The sequence below is a fragment of the Oenanthe melanoleuca genome, chromosome 1 (genome assembly GCF_029582105.1).
Source record: "Oenanthe melanoleuca isolate GR-GAL-2019-014 chromosome 1, OMel1.0, whole genome shotgun sequence".
NCBI classification, from domain to species: domain Eukaryota; kingdom Metazoa; phylum Chordata; class Aves; order Passeriformes; family Muscicapidae; genus Oenanthe; species Oenanthe melanoleuca.
The window spans coordinates 108,560,991-108,587,924 of record NC_079333.1 but is presented as its reverse complement, the minus strand read 5'-3'; the positions used below and the strand labels follow the sequence as shown (position 1 = coordinate 108,587,924).

The 26,934-nt window shown below is 42.6% G+C and overlaps 1 protein-coding gene across 1 annotated transcript; it reads left to right on the top strand.

Annotated features, from left to right (window-relative positions):
• Positions 1-1,089: 1,089 nt before the first annotated feature.
• On the top strand, positions 1,090-26,366 carry SH3BGR (SH3 domain binding glutamate rich protein). Its single transcript, XM_056483963.1, has 7 exons — positions 1,090-1,327; positions 6,760-6,945; positions 13,089-13,169; positions 19,580-19,774; positions 22,842-22,871; positions 24,792-24,902; positions 25,881-26,366. Exons 1-6 carry the CDS (start codon positions 1,283-1,285, stop codon positions 24,858-24,860), a joined length of 606 nt encoding a protein of 201 aa, XP_056339938.1. The 5' UTR covers positions 1,090-1,282; the 3' UTR covers positions 24,861-24,902; positions 25,881-26,366.
• The last annotated feature ends 568 nt before the right edge of the window (positions 26,367-26,934 follow it).

Genomic DNA, 26,934 nt, shown 5'->3' with positions numbered 1-26,934 from the left:
TTCAGGATCCTAGTTCCATACATGGAGTACTGCATTTCCAGCTTTGCATACTAGTTAACACAGACTAAAAAAAACTTCCTTTCAACAGTATTTTTACTCTTTATTACTATGTAATAGTGTATTTAGTCCTATCCAATAAATTCTGGAAATTAAGTGTTATAATCCATTTTAAGCATTTTCAGGATCAGACATTACTACATTCAATCTTAGCATGTGAAATATGTTTTTCTAAAACCTAGTCCAGTTTCACCTCTGGCACAGGGTCAGCTTTACTGAGCTCATGTCACTCACTCACAGCAGAAACAGACTTGGCCCTTAAAGTTTGAAAATAATCTGTGACCATTTAACATTCTTCAAATACTTCTCAAGCCCAGAGACCTCATTGAGCAAGTATGTGCAGGCAGGCACTGAACTGTGGCGACCTCTGGGGTAAAAGGTGACAGCAGATGGGAAAAAAGAGCATCCTGGATAACACAGGAGAACGGGAATATTTCTTGCGGAGTATTCTTGACCTCTTCTTACACCTTGTGCCCTGGAAATTTTCACTGGTGATGCAAAAAGGAGGAGAAAATGCAACAATAGGTTCTGGGTGCATCGAGTCAGGTAAATCAGAGTCAGGCAAATCAGAATCAGGCAGTGTCCTGACACACATTTATATCAGGAAAGTCCCTGAGCCTTGCAGTGTGGATGATGATCTGGATTCTTTAAAGTCGAGAGCATTCCTAACCAAAGCTTATTTCAATATGATCTCTGCTATAATTACTGCTGCATCCATGCTCCCTTTACTTTCATCTTCCCCTTTTATAACCTCAGATTTCCAGCTACAACTCCAAAGCCTTGTGGTGTTGTGGGACAGCTCTTTCCTGCAGGATGGAGCTGTGACAGTGCCCGGCAGCTTTGGGATTGCCCCCAGCACGAAGCTGCCAGCTCCCCGTCCCTTCCCCCTCTCCCAAATATTTCTCCTGCCCTGTCTCATTGGTGCAACACTCTCCCTTGCCTTTTTTGGGCTGCCACCCTGTCAATCTAATGCAATAAGGCCAGGGGCAGGTGCAAACCCTTTGCTCTGGCTCCTCTTACTGACCAATCCTCGTCCCAAAATACTCGACGAGCCAATGGAGTGGGAAATCCCGGGACCCCGGGCAGAGGGAGAGAGGGCAAAGCTGCGGGATCGCGAGGGGGAGGGGGCACCCATTTAGGACCCGGCTTAGCCCAGGAGTGCGGAGCATCGGGGTTCCTCCGGGGATCGTGGGTAGCAGGGCTGCTCTGCTGATTCACTGCCAGCATGGTGATCAAAGTCTTTGTGGCCACATCCTCGGGCTCGACAGCGGTAGGTGACTGCTTCAACATCCTCTTACCGCTGGGCTCAGGGTGGGGGATTAGCCTGGCAGGTGCCACGTTACAAAAAAACCCCACTGGAATTCACAGCAGGAATAAACCTTCGTTTTATTCTGCCCTTTATTCACCTTACTCTTGAAAGTTGCTCAAGGTGTAGAGAATTCCTGTCAGCACAGGCTGGCTTGCTTTTACCACAGTCACACCATTTGCATCTGAATTATCTGTCATTTCATAGATTTACTGCTGTTTGAGAAAGTATTTGCAGTATACATAGACTGAGGAAGGAAACGGTGGGTATTGTATTTGTGCAAAAGCGATGCTAGACTGTTTACAGAAGGAAATTAAGTGCTTGTTTTTAAAAGAGACCTTAGGACACTGCTCCTGTGAAAGGGGAACTGTCTAAGAAAGAACCTGGAGCTGGATAAAGTTAGGCAGAAAGGCTTCTTTCCCAAGCTCCTTCCATTTCCTGGGCTTTGAGAGGTTTTTTGTTTTCTTTTTAGTCTGAGGTTTTTTGTATGTTTGGTTTGATTTTTTTTTTTTTTTTCTTTTGTGGGGGATTAATTTTTGTGTGGTTTTTTGTTAGTTTTGTTTGTTTATTTGTTTTTTGGTGTTTGGTTTTGGTGGTTTTTTGTTTGTTTTCTTTTCCTTCTGGTGTGTGTGTCTGCTGAAATGCTATACTGATGATTTTTAGCATTGAGATCTACTGCTGTAGCTGTCAGCAGAGAGTATCAGCTGAAGGGAAGGACATGTGAATAGTAGGGAGGTTGGAAGTCCGTGGGAGGTGGGAACCGGGAAAGGACTGTTTCCTTTTATATCCAGTTCCCAGATGAGCTCAGATTTCAGTTTTCCTCTGGCACTCCCTCCCAGTGACACGGCTAAACGAGCTGGCTGCTGCTTGCACAGAGCTGGAACTACATCTCCATCTCCTTGACACCAGCTCCATTTCTTTAAGCAGATTCTAGAGTGGAAAAGCTCCAAAAAATGCCATCATCTGTGGGAAATGAACCTAGGGTCCTTCACTAAAGTTCCAGTTGGAATACTGCTGAGGAAGTTTGTAGTTCTCTCACCAGTCTGTTCCTAAGCCTTACATCCTAAAATTACTATAGATATTTAGCTTTTTTTTTTTTTTTTTTTTTTTTTTTTAATAAGAAACTACAGATACTAGGGGAAAATAATGGAAGAGAAAGTTGAGAACTTCAGATTTGGTAGTTTGCAATTTGTAATAAAACATTCACTGCTTGAGTAGCTTTATAAATTGCCATGTGCTGGGCATGGGCATTCTTCTTGCTCCTGTTTGGCCTGTTTTGATCAGGAAACTCCAAAAGAAAATTATGGAATCTTCACAGGGCAGTATTCCTCTGTATTTGCTCCTTTCTGGTGTGCTGGGTGTGTGTATCTGTAGCAATCTCAGCATGGGTTCAGACCACTGATTCTGAATTGCAGTGCTGAGTACACCTGGAGTGGTTTTCCACATTTTCCCATTAACATGGGAACATTTCCCATTAAATGTGGAAGGTTCAATGAACCTTTGAGTTCTGGTATATATAAAATAAAATTCATTCATGCAGGGAATTAGCACGAACCTCAATATATCACTAAAATCCTATTAAATAAAATTTTTGTATCAAGTACATACAGCTTTTCCTGAGAATTATTTTAATCCCTAAACAGTTTAAATTGTCCTATTAGCACTGGTGATCTCTTCAAGTTTGGTGGCTGATCCCATCAAATGCATGGTGTTGATTTTGAATTCAATATAAGATGGGCCCAGCCTCTGGTGTAAATCAGCAAAAGATCAGTGGCAAAGAATGAAAAAAGTCTCTATTTTATGTACTGACCATGGTCATCCTACTCACCTCAAGTGGTTTTCATGTTAATAAATACTTAGTGCAAGTGAATGCAGTGAAGCCAGTGACATTCTGGTGCTCTGGATCAGATGCTGGAATGTTATAATTCACTGTGGCTCTGGAGCAAATCTGCAGTCTGTATTTTTCCCCTTGATGCTTCAGAAATTTATTTTAAATATCTCCAGCTTTATTATCTTTCTGCTCCAGACTTGGCTGATATTGAACTATTCATTAAGGCAGGCAGAAGTGGAGACATTTATTTATAACACTAAAAAGTACTAAATGCTTGGCTTAGAATAAGCAATAAAAATAAAATAATTTTGCTAGTCACATAGATGTTTAGGATTTGGTAATATCCTGCAAGATTCTAACTTGTGGGAGAAAGAGGATTCATGCCTTGCACACAGGAAGTGTCATAGTCTTGTTTCCTGCTGCTCATGACTATGACTCCTCTAAAATCCTCTTATTTCTAGTGATTTTGGTGACATTTTATGAATCAAATCAAAAGCAGCATAACCAGAAGGGCAAGGGAGGGGATTGTGTCCCTGGGCCCTGCTCAGGTGTGACCCCACCTGGATCCTGCACACCTGGATCCCAGCCCAGGGAGGAGCTGGAGCTGCTGCAGAGCCCAGAGGAGCAGCAGGATGAGCAGAGGGATGGAGCAGCTCTGCTGGGAGGAAAGGCTGGCACAGCTGGGATTGTTCACCTGCACAGGAGAAGCTTTGGGCTGAGCTCAGGGTGGCCTTGCAGGGCCTGAAGGAGCTGCAGGAAACATGGAGAGAGACAATTGCCAAGGGCTGGAGGGACAGGACACAGGGAATAGCCTTAAGATGAAGGAGTAAAAGGTTGGATTAGATATTAAGATTAATTTCTTCCTTGTGAGGGTGGGCAGACCCTGACACAGGTTTCTCTGTAATCCATGGCAGTGGAAGGCTGGATGGGGCTTGGAGCAGCCTGGGTTAGTGGAAGGTGCCCATGCAGGGGGTTGGAATTAAATGATATTTAAGGTCCCTTCCAACCCAAACCATTCTGTGATTTTATCATGATTTGAACACCTCCAGGGATGAAAAGCCCACAACCTCTCTAGCAATTCTTACACTCTAGCTAGATAACACTTATTTAGAACAATTTTTTTTCTTATTTTAAGGGACTAGTAGCTAGACATGGTGCAACTCAAGCTTTGCTGAAAGAAAAACTGGCATTGCTGAAATAATATCCTGCTCATCACCACTTTCCAAGTAATCTGTGCCCAAATAATTTGAATTCTTCCCATGCCATCAGACACAAGGGAGGGCACAAACAAGCTCCTGCAGTCTCATCCATTCTGGGGAAGCCTTTGCATGTCCTCTGTGTTGTTACACCCTGAATTTCCCTCTGTGGGTGCTGCTTCCTGGGCAGATTCTTTTGATTGCCCACTTAGTGCCACCCACAGCAACGGTTTGCTTTGTGGTTTCATACTTGGTTGTGTCCCAAGACTTTTGCTCTGCCTAAACCCCAGTAATGGTGAGCCCTAAGGCACAGCACATCTTCTTCTTCTTTATTTCATTGTCATAGTCAAACTCCTTGCCTTTTCCTTAAGCAGCATAATTCCATGTGACTACTGCTTTACCTCAATATTAATTTTTTCACACAATTTTTTGCTGCTGCCTGAGCCTCCTGTGCATGATGAATCTCAAGCTGAAGAGAAAATATCAAGCCAAGTTTAAAAGTTACAGCTTTGATAAGGAGAGAAGCACAGAATCTGTGTCTCCATTTCCATTATCTCCTCAGAGGCAGTGTCTGTCTGGAGCAGCAGCTATTCCAGGAGCCCTATCTCCTGCAGTGCCTGTATCCAGAGGGACAGGCTGACCCTGGCATTGCAGCTGACAGCACTTGAGCACTCAGAGCATGTGATGTTACTCCTGCTGCTGCCTCCTGCAGATTTTATTAACCATTTATCCAAGCGTTATCCTGCCACTTTCTCCAGTGAAATGTCCCTTGAGCAATCCTTTCTGCTGCCTGAATGTGTTCCACAAGTCACTCTGCAGCTAAATAACCAGTAATGAGATTATTTCTGTTTAAAAAGAGAAAATAAGAATAGAAGTAAGCAGCTTTGAACTGTCTACTGCATGGCTTTTGACCACTTTGGATTAGTGTTTTCATTCAAAGTGATGCACTTTTTTAAGCTCACTGCAAACCTCTGTTGTTGTCATAAAGATGTACAGAATTTTATGTTTGTTATTTTTTATAAGTGAGCATATGTAGATAGATGCTTCTTTGTTTGTACAAGGAAAAGAAATTGTATCCTTACTCATGAGAATTCATCCTTCCAGGATGAGAGGCTATCACTCTACTTCAGCTCTTCTGTTTTATTAGATTATGGAAATACATAATCCCTGATTTATTTCTCATCTCATTGCCTGTCCCTCTGTTTTACACTAGTTTGATGTCACTTTAATTTCAGGTGTTCAGATGTCTGACATATGGAGGATGTGCTTTCAAATCCCAAGATATAAAAATTACCTTGATGTCTCATTTTAGCTATGTCTGGTGGCAAGTTCTTTAAAAGTTGCTCAGGAGTTGCATTCCTTTAGTAGGGAAGTATAGTGTTCAGAGTAAAATATATATTCAGAGTAAAAGGATGGGTTATAAGCTCAATGCCTGCACAGAAAGGGAAACAAGGGCCATGAGTGAATTTGAGGTGTCACAGAAGCTGTGTGTAACAAGCTTTATTTGTATGTAACATGTTCTTTGTGGTCCAGCTGGAATGTCATTCTGTAATGGGGGATTTATTTAAGCACAAGAGTTCAGCTGTGCTGGATTTTCTTGAGCCTTACCTCATATTTATATAATATATCTCAAGAAGCAATGGCCATAAACTAACACACGAGAAGTTCCACCTCCACATGAGGAAGAATTTCTTTACACTGGACCAGCTGCCCAGGGAGGATGTGGAGTTTCCTTCTCTGGAGACATTCCTGTGTCATCTGCTCCAGGTGACCCTGCTTTGGCAGGGGGGTTGGACTGGAAGGTCCCTTCCAATCCCAACTATTGTGTTCTGATTCTGTGAAATTTATTTATGCTTAACATTAAAGAACAGAAAGCTCACAGAAAGCAGAGTGTCAGATGTGATTGGTGGGAAGCAGGAGGCTGTAACATGCTGAAGGGAATATGAACATTTTCAGACCTTAACTGACTTCAGGCAGCATCTCCATAGGTATCTGTAGACCACATTCATGATCAGGAACACAGTAGGAGGCTTCCTGCTGAGCCTCATTTCTTAGCTGGAGCTGTCACTGCATGCAGGGAAGAAAGAAAGGAGCTGGGGGATGGGTGTGGTGGGAGGGATATAGTGGCAGCACTCTGGATGCTGAAAATGTTGAATCTCATCTTCAAAAAGATTGGAAAAGTGAATCCAACTTCAGGAACTTCCAACTTTCAGGAAGAATTTTTTCATGGAAGGGTTTGTCAAGAATTGGAACAAGCTGCCAGGGAGGTTTGGAAATTCTGTAAACTTGAGAAACTTGCCTGAGTTCTTGTAATAGCAGTTGGTTTTATTTTTCAAGAAGGAATGTTGTTTTCCCTCTTTCCTACCCAGATAAAAAAGAAACAGCAAGAAGTCGTGGGCTTTTTAGAGGCCAACAAGATCGACTTTCAGCAAATGGACATAGCAGGAGATGAGGACAATAGGAAATGGATGAGAGAGAATGTCCCAGGTGAAAAAAAGCCTCAGAATGGAATTCCCCTGCCTCCACAGATCTTCAACGAGGAGCGGTACTGTGGGGTAAGAAGCTGTTCAGAAATTTAAATATCTTCAGAGAGTGGTTTCTCCCAGAAAGGGACTTTTCCATTAATAGGAAGTGTCAAAGAAACTCCATAAAACAATTTGTGATTCTCTGTGAAAGAACAATTCTCAGGAAATATTTTTTAAGCACAGAAAAGCAACGAAACAGAAGATTATTTATTTTTGAGAGCAAAATATGCACAGAGGGAAAACTGGCTGGAGAAACTTCTTGAAATTTCAATTAATTTTGATGGAGAGTGCTGATATTTTGTTTGTTTGGAATTATCTGGGCTCCAAGGATGTCAAGTAGATTTCTGAGGTACCAGAGGCTGGAAATAGGAATATTTATATTATACAAATAAATAGGAATGCTTGTTTACTGGAATAGTTCTTTAATGTAGTTTGAATTATTGGCATTATATTTCTTATTCAATAAATATCCAACTCTTCATAACAGCAACTGTAGTTGCTCATCAGATGCTTTTATATTTTCATATGTGCTTGTAACAGGTTCTTTCTCTTGAGACAGTTTGTTCAAAGCAGAGAAAGATTATCTCTTTTGATTCACAGTCCTAATATTCACTGGCACATTATTATCTGAGACCTTTTATTTTCTCATAGTCTGGGTGGAAGTGCCCAGTTTGGAAAGTGCTGAGATCTGATGGCTGGAAGGAACCTGCAAAGTGCTCTGGAATGCAGGGCACACAGTGAGCCTGGTTTGGAGTTACTGCACAAACCCACTGGAGCTCCTGCAAGGTTGTACTGGGGGAGCAGGGATTTTCATGCCACTGAGTTTTCAGAATCAACTTTGGTGATCTTAGAGCAAAAGTTGATAATGTTAATATTGGAGTGCAGCTGTTCCCTCGATTTCTCATAGAATTCCTGAAAGAGAAGCTGGCGTGTTGGAGCTCATGTGCATTTCAGTATCCAGTCTGCACCAATAAAAAATATAATTTGATATATCTTACTCTGGGTTTTGTGGCAGCCAGTGCTGCAATAAATATTTCTGATGTTCCCTAGAGAAGTTATATAAGGAATTAAAGAGTAATTGCCTTATAAAGTGTTGCAACTGGTCAGTCTTGACAGTAAATGATAAATACACAGTTTTTACTTCATGTCTGAAGCTATTTCAGCCAAGCCAAAAGGAAGCCAAAAAATCTACATCTTGAAACAAATTCAAGTGAAGAAATAGTCCATTGCAAAAACACCAAAGGAGTTGCAGCTACTGATTTAAAAACAGAATCAAATTTACAGTTGGTCTAAAAGTCTCCAGAATTCTAATATATCCAGCTCTCAAAGCTCAGAGCTAATGATCCCAGTTGGTGCATAACCAAGACTAATTTATAGCATCATTATTTCCAAATAAATAAGGTAATGAGATCTGTATCAGTGCATGAGCCTTACACTTCTCCCCAGGGGAGGGTGCCTCGAGGGAGCTGCACAGGGAGTGTGATGTGGGCTGAGAACATGGCCAGGGCTGCCAGACTGCTGCAGAATCCTCCCAAGTCACACATTCTACAATCAAACCCTGGGGGTTTGCATTTTGCTTCCCTGCACAGCCTGTGCAGGCCCAGCAGAGCCATTGCTGTGAAATCCAGAATTGTTTTAGGCTGGTTAGTGTTTATCTGATACATCTTCCTGTGTCCCACTCCTTTGGCCTCAGCCATTTTATTAAAAATATCCCTGAGGATTGCAAGGGTCTGTGTGACTCCAGTGCAGTCTCTTGAATTCATGAAGGTCCTTTTAAAATATATTGCTCTCATCAGTTTTTGACTGCCTGACTCTTGTGGCACCTAAAAACCTTTGAATTTTTAGTCTGGCTACCCATCTCCTGCAATGCCCAAATCACCCTTTAGCTTCAACAGCCCCAGTCCAGTATATTTGTAAATGGAAATTGGATCCTCTATTAATCTTCATTTTGCTGGGCTAAACAAGTCAAGCTCTTAACACCTCTTTTTTTGTAAGACATTTTCTTTTTCTTCTTTGTGCTAATTTTATTTTCTTCATTCACAGTATTTTTTTTTTTCTAGATAAAATATGTTCTATTTCATTTTTCCCTATTCTTCTTTCTGGGATCACTCTTTTCCCACATTTCCCTTCTTATCAGTTTTTCTTATCAATGTTTCTTTCCCATTCACACATGTGCATGTGTGTACACATTACATCATGGTGGCCTGAGAGATCTGACCTTGGGAGATAAAAAGTCAAGATTAAATATTTCCTTCCTTAACCTGAGAAAGAAGGGTTTGGAGAGAGATATGACAACCTTCAACTATTTTAAGGGCTGTGGCAAAAAGCAAATTATTGGTCTGAATTCACTATTGACCCTGCTTTGAGCTGGAGGTTGGTCCAGGTGGTCTCCCTGAGGTTTCTTCCCACCTGAATTATCTAGGATTTTGGAAATATGATCTGCTTCACATCCACTGGAGGTGGGATGAACTGTATGAGAAGAAAATGCAGCAAATGAAATTCAAGTCAGACATCAGAAAATACATGATTTTCAGGAGATTGCCTCATTATCCATTCAAGGTGAATCAGTGATGCAATGATTCCTGCCTTGGAGGAATGGTCCTTTGGGACTTTGTCCAATGTCCTCTTCTGAGGTTCAGTAAAGTTTTTGGGGTGGTGGAAAGGAAAGGGGGTTCTGGGGACAGGTGAGGAGTCTCCCATTTGTGCTAAGATGAAATGACATAATAAGAGAGCCAAGTCTCTCTGCACATCTGCTTTTCTGCTGGTACATAAAAGTATCTTCATTTTCTGGCTGACCATGAAGAGCTGCTCCACTCCACAGCTTGTGCTGTAAAGTAGAGGTTTCTTGTAGATGGATTTTTATAAAGATACACTACCTGGAAGCAGCATTTCCACGAGGTCAGAGAAGCTTAAAGTTGTCTGATAAAATAGCTCAGATCTCATTTTTCTCTCAGATCTTTGGTATTGCTACTTGAAGAAATAGATTAGAAATTGATTCATTTTGTGTGCCTGGCTACAGCACCAATTTCAAGTATCCATTCTAATCCATCAGTGCTGGCAATTATGTCCTTATTTGATCTTTTTCTTAAGCTGCTTCTTTGCTCATGTCTAGACAGACGTCTGCATCTGTGTCACTTGCTAAATATATTGAGCACTCTGTTGCTCTTGTCTTTGCTTTTGCTTAACAAAAACCCTTAGAAAACTAGGAAAGAAATGGAAGGGAAACTTCTGTTTGTCTTTGTAAGCTGAAATCTCTGCTTTCTTCTGTAAACTGAAATCCGTAGAATAAAGTGCCCTTCTATGTACTTTAGAAAACATCTCTGAATTATTAGATAAGAATTTTATTTGATGTTGGAATGTGCATTTGCAGCCCAGAAACCAACTGTGTCCTGAGCTGCATCCAAAGCTGTGTGGGCAGAGGTGAGGGGGGGGGATTGTCCCCCTGAGCCCTGCTCAGGTGTGACCCCACCTGCAGAGCTGCCCCAGCCCTGTCCCAGCCCAGAGGAGGCAGCAGGATGAGCAGAGGGATGGAGCAGCTCTGCTGGGAGGAAAGGCTGGCACAGCTGGGATTGTTCACCTGCACAGGAGAAGCTTTGGGCTGAGCTCAGGGTGGCCTTGCAGGGCCTGAAGGAGCTGCAGGAAACATGGAGAGAGACAATTGCCAAGGGCTGGAGGGACAGGACACAGGGAATGGAGGGACAGGACACAGGGAATGGAGGGACAGGACACAGGGAATGGCTCCCACTGCCAGAGAGTAGGTTTAGATGAGATATTTGGAAGGAATTTGAGGCTGCTGAGGCCCTGGCACAGGGTGCCCAGAGAAGTTTTGGTTGCTCCATTCCTGGCAGTGCCCAAGGCCAGGCTGGACATTGGGGCTTGGAGAAACCTGGGACAGTGGAAGGTGTCCCTGCTCAGGTTGGAATGAGATCATCTTTATGATCCCATTCCAGCTCAGGCCATTTTATTATTCTGTCATTCATGTAACTGCTAAAGTCAAATTTATGGAAATATAGGGACTTCTGGAGGTTTCTAGTCCAGCCTGCTACTCAGAGCAGGGTAGTTTTAAAATTAGCTGATATTGCCTGGGTCTTTGTCCATCTGAATTCCACAAGACTCCAAGGATGGTGTTTCCTTGCCTTCTATATACCAAGCACTGGAGGAAGAATTTTCTGCTGATGTCCAGTTGACAGATTGCCCCACTTAGACCATTTATGTCTTGTCATGCAGATAAAATATAATTGCTTACCTGAAATAAATTGTTTCTGCTTATTTTTCTCACTGCCTGCCTTGGGAACAGTTTTATTTAGTCATTCAGTAAATGGAGATGTGAACAGGTCTCCATTAGTAAAGCATGGGTGCAAATACACCATAGAAAAACTATTCCATGATCACTGTAGGCATTCCTTTATATCCTATTTAGGAGATATTTTATTATATTATTCCTATTCCTTATTTTATTCCTTTATCTCCTATTATCTATTCCATGATAACTTCCTCCTCAGTGTGAGGAAATAAGTGACCTTCCCTTTACTGTAGGATGTCATTGCCCACTCCCTGTTGTCAAGGACCCCCTGATATCATAGAAGATAAACCCCCTTCTGATAAGGAGTTGTCTGGTCATTCATACATTTTACTTGTCTCCTCAGGTCTGCTTGTCTACAAGGCTTTGTGTTTCTGGAGAGTTTTAGTACACTTGCCATGGCTACTTTTCCTCAAAAAGACATATGAAATATTAAGTCCACTTCATGACCTTTCCTTGTTGTTGTCTTCTCTTTGTTCCCCAGCTCTTGCCATGCCATGCCAGGGTTTGCTCAGGCTTCTTTATGAGTATGTGATGGGCAGGAGGGCACAAGTTTCCTGTGTTTGCCAAACATGGCAATGCCAAATTCCAGCCCTTCTCATTTTCTTGTTTGCTGCACTACTCCTAAATCCATGAGCCAGATGCAGACACTGCCTGGGCTGGATGAGAAGATGATCCGAGAAAGGGGTGGCCTGAAGCCACTCTGTCCCTCAGATAAATCAGTGAAATGGGCTGTCATTTTTCATGTAAAGCTCTTCCAAATTCCACTGAAATGTCATCAATTCCACTCTTGTTGGCATTAAGGTGACTTCAAAACAATCCACTCCATCCTTTCCAATAATTTATACTCTGGAAATACTAAAACAGTTCAATAAAACAACTCAGGTCCTAACCCAGCTTTACAAATAAGTCTCAAGGATGATTCAGCACCTTATTATTTACAGGCTTCTATTCTTGGAGTTATTTGGGATTAGAGGAAGGATGATAACATGATCAAGGCACTGGTGTAGGACTCAGCAGGACATGTTCAGTCTCCTGTCTCAGAGCTGGGTGTGATTCTGGGCCAGTCACTTCTGACTGGAGATTCTGCTGGAACTTCAGTATTTGTTGATCTTTGGTGGTGTAAGATGTGAGCTGTGAACTTCCCAGTAACAAAAGCAGTGATAACAAAACTTCCTTAACTGAGAGGAGTGTTGTACAGGTGAAAGCAGTAAAGAGTATGCAGGCTGTAGCTGGCAGGACAGGAGGCATCCCTGCTCTTCTCAGTTCCAGTCTGAAAACAGGTGTTTAATGTAATGATTTATAATTTCATTTCACAGTGGAGAAGACATTTTGACTGGTAAATGGATATCAGAGAGAACAGCACAACCCTTTCCTAAGTTCATCTGAAAATAACATCATTTTCTAACCAGACTGCCTTTCTCTAAGATAAGGTTTCCTTGTTACCATTTCACTTGAGCTATCGTGTTGACTGCTGCCTTTAATTTGCCAAAAAGAAGTTCCAGGGTTTTGAGGGCCTATTTTGTGTCCTTACTCACAGCAAATTTTATTTTAACATTTAAAGGGAATAGCTTGGCCTCGGCATGTACAGCTGAGGCACGTTAAAATGAGACAATTTTATCTGATTCTGCCATGGATGGGATATCATTAAAGTGTAAGTCTGGAGAGATTTGCTCATTTATTCGTTTTGCCACCCTGTGTGAAACTCCCTTTATCTGTGTTTCCTTCCTGGGGCTCAGATAATGCAGACAATTGTACAAATGCATGGTCATTCTCATCAATGTAGGATTTGCCCAAGCTGGTCTTCTTCCACCTGTGTTTTTTATTTGATTGTTGATACCAATTCTCTGTTGTTTGTTTGTTCCTTTCTTAGGATTTTGAATCCTTTTTCTCTGCTAAGGAAGAAAATATTATTTATTCGTTCCTGGGCCTTGCACCTCCTCCAGGTACAAAGGTATGCACTTCTGTCTTTCCATGGGGATCATTTATTTGATTTTAATAAAAGATGAACATAGGCAGTGACTCAGCATGTCACAAAAGAGGCAGTGACAATCAAAACATTAGATGTTGGAGCAGCAAAGTGTTCTTAGGGGAAAAAAAAGTGGCTGGTTCAGTAAATACTAGAAAATACTTCTTTCTTGCCTTCTTTCACTGCAGGCTTGTTACCATGGCTCCAGCTGATGGGTTTGTTGTTGTTGACACAAAGCAGTTTTACTATGTTCAGTTTTTAAAGGATGCAGACTCCCCCACACAATCTCTGGGTTGTGTTGGTTACAAGAAACCTTCTCATGTTCCTGACCACAATGAACAGGGATAGTCCTGACCCCCAACAGCAGGGTTGGGATCAGACCCATCCCATCCTTCCCTGGCACCATGGAACTCTCTCCCTCTGCCTGGAGGAGAAAAAGGCTCACCCAGCCCTCACCAAGTCCCTTTGGCAAGTCTGCCTGTGGTTCTCCATCACATTTTGACAGTGTTCTAGTATATTTCTGGCAAAAGCAAAACATTTTATTTTGGGTATTTCCCCCCCCATTTTTGCTTTGTGTTGTTTTTACAGAAACCAAAGTGTTTTTTCTTTATTGGAATCTTCTTCTAATTAGAAATTTTATAACTGTGAGTGTTTCAGCTCTGCTATCCTGAGCTCATGTTAGATGCTAATAAAATGTTGCCATCTTTAACGTGGGTGAGCCAACAAAAGAAATTAATCAAGAGAGTGATAAGCCAGAGTTACAGGAGAATTCTGCTGCATTGTGTGACCTGGCTGAGGAGCTGCCTTTGGTCCAGCTCTGCAGCAGCTTTGAGTGAAACACCATTGGAAACCTCTCCTTATTCTCTTCTGAAAGAACAGAGGGAAAATAAAGGAGCCTTTGCTAAGTGCTTTGAGAGCCACAGCTGAAAAGACACCTGGGGGGAGCCCCAGTTGTTATAAATGTCTTAGACACTGGGTCCCTGCGTGATAAGGAGAGTGATTTAAACTTTCTGCTTTAGCTGTGCCATCTCCCACCCAGGGAAATAAAAATGACTTGCCTACCTCACAAGGGTCTTGTGAGAATTCATTTAATTAACATCCACACTGCCATGCAAGGCTTAAAGGACTGCAGGTATTACATATTATAATTATTATAAAAGATATGTGGAGAATCAGTGAGATAAAGAAAATTGCATTTTTCCACCTTCCCACTCCTCAGATTATCTGCTCCTTCATGCAAGGTCCTGGTAGATCCCATATCTATGAAGCAAAGTAACAATTTTTTAGAATTCATTTATTCCCACCTGTCAGCAGATGCTCTTACAGTTTCTACTTTGTGACAACCTTAGAAATGTTGAAAATAATATGTTTGGTACATTCTGCTGGGCAGATTTGTTTGTCAGTGCCATTGGTAGCAGGCAAACCTTGTTTACAGTGATTAACTGCTGCCTTGGTGGTGGCTTCAGTCCAGACAGTGCAAATAAGTGAGTGTTTGTAAAGTCCCTGTTAAATGTGGAATTTTGTTGGTCTCCCTTTCAGAGTCTATTCCTGTTTGCCAAAGACACAGACACAGTTCTTGCAGAGCTTTCTCAGCATCTTCACTGCAGGAGAGGCTGCCTGTGCTTTGCCAAGCAAAGAACTCTCCTGCTCTGCTCCTGCCTCTGCTTCTGCTTCCCCCTCATTCTCTGTCAACTGCACCTTAGATAAGCACAATGGATGGCTCATGACACTGACTTCCAGCAGCATAAATCTGGAATTATATGTCAGGTGTGGAATAGATGGTGATGATGACACATATGACAAGGTTTCCTATTAATCCCTTCTTAAAAATCGTGTGGGTTTTGTTTTTTTCTTTTTTCTTTTTTTTTCCTGGAATGAACAAGCAAACTATAAAACATGGAATCACCACAAGGCTGTAAGCATTTGCTTTCTAGGGATTTTTCATTGAGAAATGACAAAGATTAATATGAAGCTGATACCTGTTTGATACACTTGTTTTACAACATTCTATTTCTTTTCCCATCCATCTTTTGTCTCATACTGCACCAAGACTAGAGAAGTTCTTTAATGGTCATGATCCTGTTTCACAGCATAATCCAACAGCATCCTGACCAGGATTGTTTTGAGCTTATTTCCTTCCATCTGAGGAAGCAGATGAACCTTTTGGTTCAATTCATTGCCATCGCTGAGTGCAAAATGCACATTAGTTCTGCAAATCCTCTCATTCCTGTTATATATCAGTATAGTCTATATATTAGAGTGCTTCATCCAGCCCTGTCCCAGCCCAGGGAGGAGCTGGAGCTGCTACAGAGCCCAGAGGAGCAGCAGGATGAGCAGAGGGATGGAGCAGCTCTGCTGGGAGGAAAGGCTGGCACAGCTGGGATTGTTCACCTGCACAGGAGAAGCTTTGGGCTGAGCTCAGGGTGGCCTTGCAGGGCCTGAAGGAGCTGCAGGAAACATGGAGAGAGACAATTGCCAAGGGCTGGAGGGACAGGACACAGGGAATGGAGGGACAGGACACAGGGAATGGCTTCAAACTGCCAGAGAGTAGGTTTAGATGGAATATTGAGAAGAAATTCTTTATTGGGAGAGCCTCTGGCACAGGGTTCTCAGAGAAGCTGTGGCTGCTCCACCCCTGGAATTGTCCAAGGCCAGGTTGGATGGAGCTATGAGCACCCTGGGATAGTGCAAGGTGTCCCTGCCCATGGAACAAGATGATTTTTATTGTCCCTTTCAACCCAAATAATTCTGTGATTGTCTCATTCTGTGATTTTATCATACCAAGTACATCTATTGGCATAAGGGGTGCAATGTGCCCATAAAATTCAGTGACTTTACAGGAAACCAATCCATCTTGGTGCTTCAGCAGGGGTCTGTTTGCTCACATCATTCTCTCTCCTGTTGCCTCCTCACCACAATGGTTTTTGTGTTTTCTGAAGCATCATTTTGCAGGGCTGAGCAGAACAGGTTTCTGTGCCTGAGAGAAGCAGCAGATGTAGTGCTTTTGTTAATAACTAATTTAATCTATTAATACCAAATATCTCCTCACCTGAAGGAATACCTGGTTTAGATTAACTCCAAACATAGTTCAGGGCAGGCTGGGATTTTAGGGCAGCTGTGCCTTATACCTGACCCAAAGATCACCCAAATTTGTGATAGATTTCTGAGTGGTCCTGTTTAATCTTGGAGAAGTGGCCTGAGTAGTGATGCCCCAATAGGATGCATGTGTAGATCTGAGCTATAATCAGTGTAGTTTGTATGTTTGGGGTCATGTGTGTCAGCCTCAGCTGCCTGAAAAGTTGGGTACTTTTTTTTTTAAAACTGGCACCACTTTGGTGCTTAGTCTGACTCAGTGAACTCAGTGATTTACATGAGTTGAGGGTCTGTTTTCAAATATTGTGCATACTTCAAGCCTTAATCCCACTACTCTTGATCTTAGTATCCAGAATCTTGATACCCCAAATCTGTAGATACTCAAGCTTAAGTTAGTGGAAGAAGGCTTCTCCTAAATCTGCTTTGAATTACAAATCTGTGCTATGTGCATTTTATTTAAAGAAAAGATGACCTGTCAGCCAGTCTTTAGAAATGGTACTTCATTTTGAATTAGTTGAAAATTAAATTCTGTGTTTCTATGGAGAGCCAGTGTAGCAATGACATTCAGAATGTCAGAGTTCTACATATAATTAACAAGAACTCTATGTGTGAGTGTGTTCTGGCTGATAACTTTCTGCTCCTAGACTTTAGTTCTTTCAGCTACAACTCTTTTTTTGTGTTTTACGATATAAGTATGTGATTCATCTGGGATGGATTCACACAGTGGGGTCATTTTGATTAGGATGCTCTCTGTGGTCCTTAATGCATTTTTTCTGTCCCAACCAAAAATACTGAGTGCATGTATTTTAATGAAATGTTAATATTTGTGCTGAAAATAAATATTGAACCAATTTCAAAACCAGGTTGGATGGGGATCTGAGCAAGCAGATCTACTGGAGGGTGTCCCTGCCCATGGCAAGGAGGTTTGGGTCTCTTCCAACCCAAATCATGGTCAGAGATTCTATTAATTTAATTTTCATTAACACTGTCCTTTCCAGTTGAGGAGCTTCTGCACAGAAAGTATCTGTAAGAAGTTGCCATTTCCTTAAGAAAACAAAGTATTAACACAAGGTTGCACAAGAGAATTTCAATGTACGTTTGTATTACTACATATTTTAATCTTATTTTGGTTCAGGGATAAAAGTAAACAATAAGCCAAGCCAAACAAATGCCTCTGTAGATCTGTTTTTAATAACAATTAAATGGTGATGCCACCAGCATCAGAGTGCTGTGAGCCCACAGTTTCATGTGTACTTGAAATGAGATGATATTGCCAGAAAAAGAAATTGTCTTTTCTCCTTCCTCTGGCTCCTTCTGCTCCCTCCCAGCTGCTCATTCCTCCCCCTGAGCATCCCCCACGTGCTGGCAGAAACCTTGTGCAGCTGTGTGACAGAGTGTGAAACTGGTGTGAGTTTTGCTTTTTAAAGCTTTAATCTTGATCTCCAGTTCCAGAGGAAGGAGAACTTAGGGACCTTTGTGCCCACTCCCTTTGCACTGCAGGTGACTTAGATGTAAAACTGACTTCCCACAACTCAGGAGAAAATTGCCTAAAGAGCACCAAGCCTTACAGGCAGTCAAGTTTCAGCAAAACCATCTGTCATATCTGCTTCCTAACATTCCTAAGCTCCTTTCTGTCATTTCTGTCCCCATCCAGCAGAGCTTGTCAGCAGGAGGACATCTCTTATGTCCCACAGCACATCTGGGGACAAAGATCCCTGAGCCAGCACTCAGCCAGTCAGCTCTGGGATAAAAGCCAGCCAGACATGCCCTGTTGTGCAGAATAAGTGCACTGGCTGAGGAAACCATCATGGGGACACTGGAGGAGGACTTGTGAAGTTTAAAGAGCAGGGGACATGACTGAGGGCTTCTGCTTAACTGTAGAGACAAATGAAATTATGGAAAAGCAGCAAACCCCAAAGCAGCCAGGTGGCTGAGCTGTAAGGGCTCGGTCACAGGGATGGGGAGGGAGTTTGTCTCCTCTCAGGGATGTGCTGCTCTCCCCAAAACATGTGGGACACAGGGCAGGACCTCCCCTGAGTGCCAGAGGAACCCACCCCAGACAGCCCCTCTCAGAAGGGGTCAAATTTCCTTCTAATGCATAAGGTCCTTTCCCTCAGCTTCTCTACTATAAATCTCTTCCCAAATCTCCCACTGATGGTGATTAGAATTTTTCTTCACAGCCAATTTGTACTCATTTTGCATCTCCCTCAGCACTCTTCCTTCTCCTATCCCTGTCTGATGTTTACTCTGATCTATTTTGGGAGTGCCATCATATCCCCTCACAGCATCACTTTCAATAGATTAAAGCAATGAAGCTTTTTTTGTCCCCCTTTCATAAGAAAAACACTCCACTCCCTCAGATGTTCCTGTAGCCTCTCTGCACCTGTTCCAGTCTGAGTTTGCCTTGAGCCTGAGTGACTGGGATGGCACAGAGCAATCCAGAGGAGGTTTTGCCTCACCTCATGCATCTGAGGATCACATTTTTTACCTCTTTCATTGTCACATCACACTCATGGCTCAGTTATCCCATGCTTATTTAAATACATCCATCTTTTCTTCCTTGATGATCATTAGCTAACAAGCTCCTAAAGTGCCATAGAAAAATCACTTCCTATCTAACCCAGAACTGCTTGTCCCAAATAAGGTGCCTTTGCACTTCATGCTCTTGCATTTCATCATATTTCTGCTGTTCCACTCGAGGCCTCCTTTTATCTGGCACAGTGTGGGAGCCACTGTGACCTTTCACAGCCACCTGGCTGAAAGGACACCAGGATACTTGTCAAAGAAAGAACCTCCCAGGAGGTGCTTGCTTATGGTGCTGCAATAAATGGACTTGGTTGACTGATGTGGGAAGAGTTTCCTGATGTTTTCAAGCAAGAAAGTTAAGAGACTTTGTGAAATGTGAAATCCTTTATTGTTTCTCTTTCCTGGAGCTTCTGGATGATGTTTAATTGGAATTCATGCTGGTGGAAAATGTTTTGGTTTTTTTTTTCCCCTGAAGCTCAAATGTGCCATCAGGGTGAACTTTGGTTTCTATCGAACTTTCCAGAGGAAGGTTAGAGAATTTGCTATGCTGAGAAGTGCTTGAATTCATGTTTTCCCCACACAAACCCCACCTGGTCAACATGCCAGGAAGTGTTCTTTGCACAGGAGAAATGCACCCTAAAATGGGGCATTTTCATTTGAGAGCTGAAGCAAAAATAGAAAAACATTCTCCCAAAATAACAAACTCAAGGATTTTATAGAAATGAATTGTTGATTATATGCCCTGAAGCTTACCATGACCTCCCCTTTGCTACCAGGAGACTGAAAAGTCTGATACCACAGAGAAGTCTGATGCTACAGAGGAGAAATCAGAAGCCACAGGAGATGAATCTGGTTCCAAGGATGAAAAATCTGATGCCACAAGTGAAACTGAGGCCCACACAGAGGCCAAGGAAGGTGAAGGGGCTCCTGAAGAGGCTCAGTCTGACCAGACACCACCAGAAGGTCAACAGGTAATTTTTCCTTTCTCTTTGTGATCTGAGGGTTTTACCCTCAAGCCCTCCTGGTGTGCCCCTGGGTGACTGATTGCAGAGTGTCTCTTGGATGTGTTTTCTTTGATATCAGGATGATATCAAACCTGGATAAAGCCCCAGGGATCTTTGTTGTGATTCCTGAATGACAGCAGCTGCCTTTTCCCCCTTGTTACCACAAGCTTTTTGTTTTATCTTGATGGTCATTGGGAACCAGAGTCTATTTAGGACTGGACATCTGAGTCCTGCCTGTGTAAAAAAACAAAAAAATAAAAAAATTTGCTGCTCTCAACAGGCAGCATGTGCAGTGCTCCTAAATCTGGTTGTAAATGTTTGCTGCAGATCTGACAGAGACTTCTGAGCCCCTGCAGAATCCCTGGGCAGTGCAGAAGCAGAGGCCAGTGTTCTCCTTTCTGTCTGCTCCTGCTCTGGTGTTACAGATCTCAAACTGCAGCTCAGGTTGTCCTTTAGGGATGGGTTTATTTGGATGCTGACTCTTCCCAGGGAGTCAGGACTGCTGCATGTCAGGTTCTTCTGTGTTTGGAGATCAAATGGTCCCTGGGGAATATCCAGCACAAAAGCATCATCTCTTACATCAAAGGTCAGAACAAATGGAGGTTGGGGGTTTTTTTCATCTAGCTGCAATATTTCTCCAGAGCAAACACCTCTCTGTAGGCCATTCCCCATTGCCCTTTTTAATAGTGACTGATCTGGTCACTGTTAGGCTGGAAAAGCCCCTTTTACACACCCCAGCCCCTGGGAAATCCCACTCATGATTTCAAAACAGTGATGAGGAGAGGCAGTGCACGGTGGGAGCTAAATTCCTCCTTAAGGAAAATTATATCCAAGCACTTTTCATGTTGCTGTGAATTTCAGCTGGCAGGTGAGTGCCATCAAACTCCTGGTTTTTTGGCTAATAAGAGGAGCCAAAACTGCTGCCTGGCTTGAGTGCCATGCCCTTCTGGCTGGCATTCTGCTTTAATGTTCCCCAAGTGAGAGCAGAATGCTGGAATTTGTCTGCAAATGTGTCAGGCAGCTGTGTAGGAGAGGTTTAGCACTGACATCATGCAGTACCACTCCCATACAGCCAGCACCTTGCTCCACTTCTCACAGAAAGGATTGGAGCTGAAAGTGGAAAATAGATTTCTTTGCAGCTTTCCAGGGAGGGGAGAGGCAGAGGAGAGAGCAGAGAAAACACTTTTTGCCCTGTTCCACCACCCACTTCCCATGTCACCCAGGACAAATCCTTCAGTGCAGTGGCATCTGCCTTGCTATAGTTCATCCCAATTATCACTTCTGTTGGGATGCCATGAATCATTCTGTAGGAATTCTGCTATTCTCACTCACTCCAGACAGCACTCAGAGGACAGGGTTAGATGATAAGAGCAACTCTGAGGCAGCTACAGCGAGATGAATTCCACCTTTTGCTTCTGTATCTTGTTTTATGCTTATAAATTAAAATGAAAATATAATTTCCTTACTGTGTGGGGTTTTATGAAAGTAAATACACTCCAAGACTGCCAGATTGCCATCAGAGTATCTCCACTGGATGTTAAATCCTAAAGGATTGAGGTATTTTCAACACAAACATTTGAAGGATGGCAGTTTTATGGCTGAATTAATATGCCAGTGGGAATTTAGCACTGGAATTTTGGCCTTATTTAGCTTCAGACCATCTCAAAAATTACTCCCTTTTGGGGTGTAATCAAGCCAGCTTTTCTCCAGTGACTTCACAGGAGAAATGTCAGCGCTGTGGAAAAATTCTGGAAGGGTCTTGGCAAGGTAAAGTTACCTCAGCCTTTGCCAGTGAGCACAGGACAGAAAACAGGAGCAGCTGGGGCTGTCTCAGCCCTGGGGCTGCAGGGAGGGTCCAGCTCCTCCAGTGCTCAGCAGCTGGGGATGCTCAGTGTGGAGGCTGCAGCTCCCTCCAGCTTGTGCTGCTCTTCCTGGGAGATGCAGAAATCCAGCAGCTCCAGCTTTTTGTCTGCATGGATGTGGTGCCTCCCACTCCTGCTTTGTCTGTCCCTTTGGTTTTGAGTTTCTTGAAGAGAAGACTGAGCTCCAGCTCACATGGACCCTGCTGGTCACTCCATGTGCTGGTAATAAATTTTCTCTAGTTTCACTGTCTGATCTTGACTTCAGATTTAAGCTTGGAGGTTAAAATATTTTTTAAGTGGTGTCCCAGTTAAATCAGTTTTCAGTACAGATTAGGCTTCCTTCAGGGCAAAATTATTTTAGAAACATGTTCAAAAATCATATTATATGCAAGTCTGTATCCTGTCTCAGCAATTCCCCAGGCCATATTTAAACCCTGGCACTGCAACTCCCTCCCCTTAACTCATTCCATGAGAACTCAAATCAACCCCTCTGCCTTCTGTGTGGCACTGTGACATTTGCCTCTTATCTTTGGGATTTTGTGTAGGATCAGCTCTTTCCCCCAGTAGCAGCTTAGGATCTGACATTAAATTCTGTTCACTTTCTACATTTTTTTCTTTTACTTTGTACAGTTTTTTTTTTTCTTTTTTATCTCTCTCATCACTTCTGCTGTATCTACAGTCTAAAACCAGCTTGTATTATTTTTTATTCCTTGTTGAGCCAAGACATCTGTTGCAGCCTACAACACTTAACAGAATCACAAGCCAGATTCTGAATGATGATATATAGCTTAGATAAGACTCTCCATAATTCTGATTATATTTCCATTTTGTAGACCAGCTAATTACAAAAAACCCCAGAAAAACTCCACCTGAACAAGCAAACAAAACCCAGCTCCAAATCTTTGCTTGCCAGTGAAGCAGTTTTGATTGGAAGTAACTGAGGAACAGGGAGCTCAATTAAATGATTTTATAGTCCTTTTCCAACATAAAAGTTATGCTTGAATGTGCATTGTGAGTTAATTTGGAGAACATTATCTCCAAATGAATCCAGTGAATTCCACATAATTTCCCTTAATTCAGTGTTTAACTTCTGCTGTATTTTCCCTGTCTGATTTCTGATATTCTTTCCTTAATTTATCCTTTTAATACTTTCTTTTGTATCTCTCCTGTAGGAAGGCGAGGAAGAACATGCAGCAACAGGGGTATAGTATACCTGGCAATTTTATTATCAGTTTTGTTTGTCTGTATTTAATTCCTTTTCAGTCCCTTTGCTTCACTCAAAAGCTGGTAAATTCTTATTCATGAAAGTAAATACATCAGTCATATTCAGCTAGAGATAATGATTGGTCCAATCATTGTGTTATTGATAAAGATGGGCCTTTAATCATTAAAATGTAAATGGAAGAGAAATTGTTTGTCACAGAGTCTTCAATAAAATTTGCCAAGGACTCCCATGACAAGTCTATCTTAGATAATCACTGACTGACACCAGCTGTGATTGTATTTTCAGTGTGAAAAACTCATTCTGACAATTTAGGCAGTTCTGCCCATAAAGGAGATATTTCCCACACAAGAATTTGTAAGATCCAGGTGCAAATCCTCAAACACTTTTCTGATTTGCCCAAACTTCCAGGATCCCCCAGTGCCACCAGCATCACCCCAACCCTGTCCCCAAGGGCCACATCCAGCCTGTCCTGAGCACTCCCCCAGACAGTGACTGCAAACCTCCCTGGGCAGCTCATCCCAATCCTGACCACTCTGCCAGGGACATTTTCTTCTCTGATGTCCAATCTGAACCTTTTCTGGTGCAATTTGAGGTAAATTCCTCTCATCCTTTCATTGGCAGCAGAGCCTGACCTCCCCCTCCCTGCCCCTCCTGGCACCACCAACTAATGCTTCAAGCAAGAGAAATAACCACTTTTTTTCCCTGTAAAAGTTAACTGACTTGAATTTTGGATGGAAGTTGGTAATATGTGAAAGATGTGGCTGGTCTGTGGGCTCTCCTGGCCCTGTGTCAGATTTCTCATGAGATAAAAGGGGCACCTTTCCTTGGGGGGAAAATGCCCAGAGAGGCAACACTCCTTTGGCATAATTCTAACCCACAGATGTTTGTATTACATCTCTGGTTTTGCAGGAGGGATTCTTTAGTGCAATGTTTTTCCCTGAAAAAAACACAATTGAAACCAGGGGTCTGATTCCAACAGCTCCATTCCCAAGCAGATCTTGAAGCAGGATTTCACTTCAGCAGCTCAGGTGTGACTCCTGCACAGACAGGAGGTGCCTGAGGGGCACAAAATGTCTGTGCTGCTCATGTACGACCTGCAGCCCTGACTGAAAGCTCATTTTTGATTCTTTGATTGGTTATTTGATTATGCCAGGAAGAAGTTCATGTCACTTTTGCAGCCTAAGCAGTTTGTGAGGGGTGGCAGATTGAGATAAAGCTGATTTATACCCATGGGAGTGCCTTAGGACAAGAGATTGCTGCAAGAGGAGCAGAGGAGCCCACAAAGCAATTTCCAGCTATTTTTCAGAGTAGAGCTTCATTTAGTCTAGAAAGAGAATAAACAGAGATTGTTGTCTGTGTTACACAAATTCAAGCTTTCATGTAGCTGTTGATTGAAGCAAAGGGCTGTTGTCTTTCAATTGTGTCATTTTTCCTGCTTAAAATAGAGAAATAATAATTTTTGAGATAGAAACAAAGCTATATTATCTGATTCCAGATGATTTTCAGATCATTCAGGAGTCTAGTTCCTGTGCCACAAATCTTTAGTTGCTTACTGCTCCAGGAAAATGTATAATTAAAAATACTAAACTTATTTAGTCATATTTACACATATTTCATATTCTCATTTGGATTTTGAGCATCATTTTGCAGCTTAACCACATGTTCTAACCTCCCTAAGAAGAGAGTTCTTATATTCCAGCATGTGCCTATTAATTCCATAAAATAAAGCCCTGCCATGTTGAGATTAAAAACTCCATATATTATTTCGATTCTCAAAGAATTATTGCATTTACTAGAAATAGAACAGTCATAAAAGCAGAGCTCTGAATGTCAAGATTTTATTTTTTCTTTCAACTCTTGTATGGTAACTACAAATATTTTCTATTAAAAAAAAAAGGAAGAAGAAGAAGAAAAGCAAGGAGAGGGAGAAGAAAAGGAAGAGGTGGAGGAGCAAGAAGAGTCTTAGTACAGTTCCCTATGGCACAACATTTCTTGAACAGGTTTTCAGGTAAATATTGAGACATCAAGCACAGATTCTAAATACCTTTAAAGTAACACAAACTTGGAATTTTTGTAATTATTGTTGTGGATGGGGAAGTGTCCATGCAGAAAGTACTCAGCTGATGACTCAAAAGTAGATTTAACTGTTGCAGCTTGTCTTTCACATTGAATAAGAATTTTCCCCTCTCCTCTTTTACTCAGCTACTGATTCCAGTGCAGCTTTATGGAGCTCCATGTCTCACATGAATTCCTCTCTCAAATTTAGTTAAAAACTTAAAATACTGGTAAGAGAGAAGAGCCTGACAAGAAATATGACTCAGTATAAAATTGCTGAAAATAGAGCAAATTTCAAACTGCTAAACAGGAAGCAGCTGGAAGGCAGAGTTTGTCCTGGTCAGGTGTGTCAGCACACCAGCACTGCTCAACTTCTGTCAGCATTTCTAATTTTAATTTTCAGGATTTCTCCTTCCTCTGTTCCTTCTCCCCTGCACTGAAATACAGATCAGAAAATCACTTATTGGGGAGAAACTGAAACTTGAAAGAAAGTTGGAATTTCCAGCAGATTTTCCTTTGGGTGATGGGATTTCCTCCTGATCACAGATACAAAGTGCTCTGTCTAGGATCCACAGAATCATGGAATGGTTTGGGATGGAGGGAATCTTAAATCTCACCCAGTGCCACCCCTGCCATGGCAGGGACACCTCCCACTGTCCCAGGCTGCTCCAGCCCCAGTGTCCAACCCATCCTGGGCTGGATTCCCAGCTGACTCAGACTCTGACTCTGCCAAAAGTTTCACCAGCCAGGTGCTGGTGGGATTTCCCAGCACCTCAACAGATCAGGAAATCCATCACTCCTCTCATGCTGCCTCTCCCAAACCTGGGTTCATCTGCTGCATGGGAATTAACATCACAACATTGTGCAGAGTTCAGATCTGTAACACCACAGAAGTGCTGAGTTCTAATTAAATTTTTTTGTTGTTGTTCAGGAAGCACCAGCTGGAGCCACTCTACCAAAAAAAAGAAAATCCCTTTCTCAAGCAAAGCACCACTACCTTTTGTGCCTGTATGAACATGAAAACATAAGCAGAGCACAGACACCACTCTGTCCCACCTGTAGCCTTTATATATATATTTGTTATTCCAGTTGTTGTTAAAGTGGATCTCGTGTCTGACAGATGGTGTTTCAGTCAGTTGTTGTGTGTTGGGATAGTTTTGTCCATGTCACATTTAGCCTGTGAGCTCCCCAGGGCAGGAACCATGTCTGTCTCCATGTCCAAGCACTGCTGCCCCTCAGCAGCCAACTGCACTCCCACCAGTGACATCTTCAGAGGAAAAGAAATTCAGCACTGAAAACTGCAGAGAGGCTTCCTGTACACAAGCCATGTGAGTCACTTCTCCCTCAGCTGGCATTTGAAATGATTGAGATTCCCATTGTGCAGCAGTTTCAATAAATTTGTTTTCTGTCATATCTCTTCTTTGTCTGCAGAAGCATTAATGTAACTCTGCACACAGATGTTTTCTCCATCATCAGGGTTGTGGGCTGTATCAAGTCATGGAATCACAGACTCATGGAGAGGTTTGGGTTGGAAAGGACCTTAAATATCATCCAGTTTCCACTATCCCAGGTTGCTCAGAGCTCCATCCAGCCTGGCCTTGGACATTTCCAGGGATGGGGCAGCCACAGCTTCTCTGGGCACCCTGTACCAGAGCCTCTCCCAATAAAGAATTTCATCTCAATATTCCATCTAAACCTACTCTCTGTCAGTTTGAAGCCATTCCCTGTGTCCTGTCCCTCCATTCCCTGTGTCTGTCCCTCCATTCCCTGTGTCTGTCCCTCCATTCCCTGTGTCCTGTCCCTCCATTCCCTGTGTCCTGTCCCTCCATTCCCTGTGTCTGTCCCTCCATTCCCTGTGTCTGTCCCTCCAGCCCTTGGCAATTGTCTCTCTCCATGTTTCCTGCAGCTCCTTCAGGCCCTGCAAGGCCACCCTGAGCTCAGCCCAAAGCTTCTCCTGTGCAGGTGAACAATCCCAGCTGTGCCAG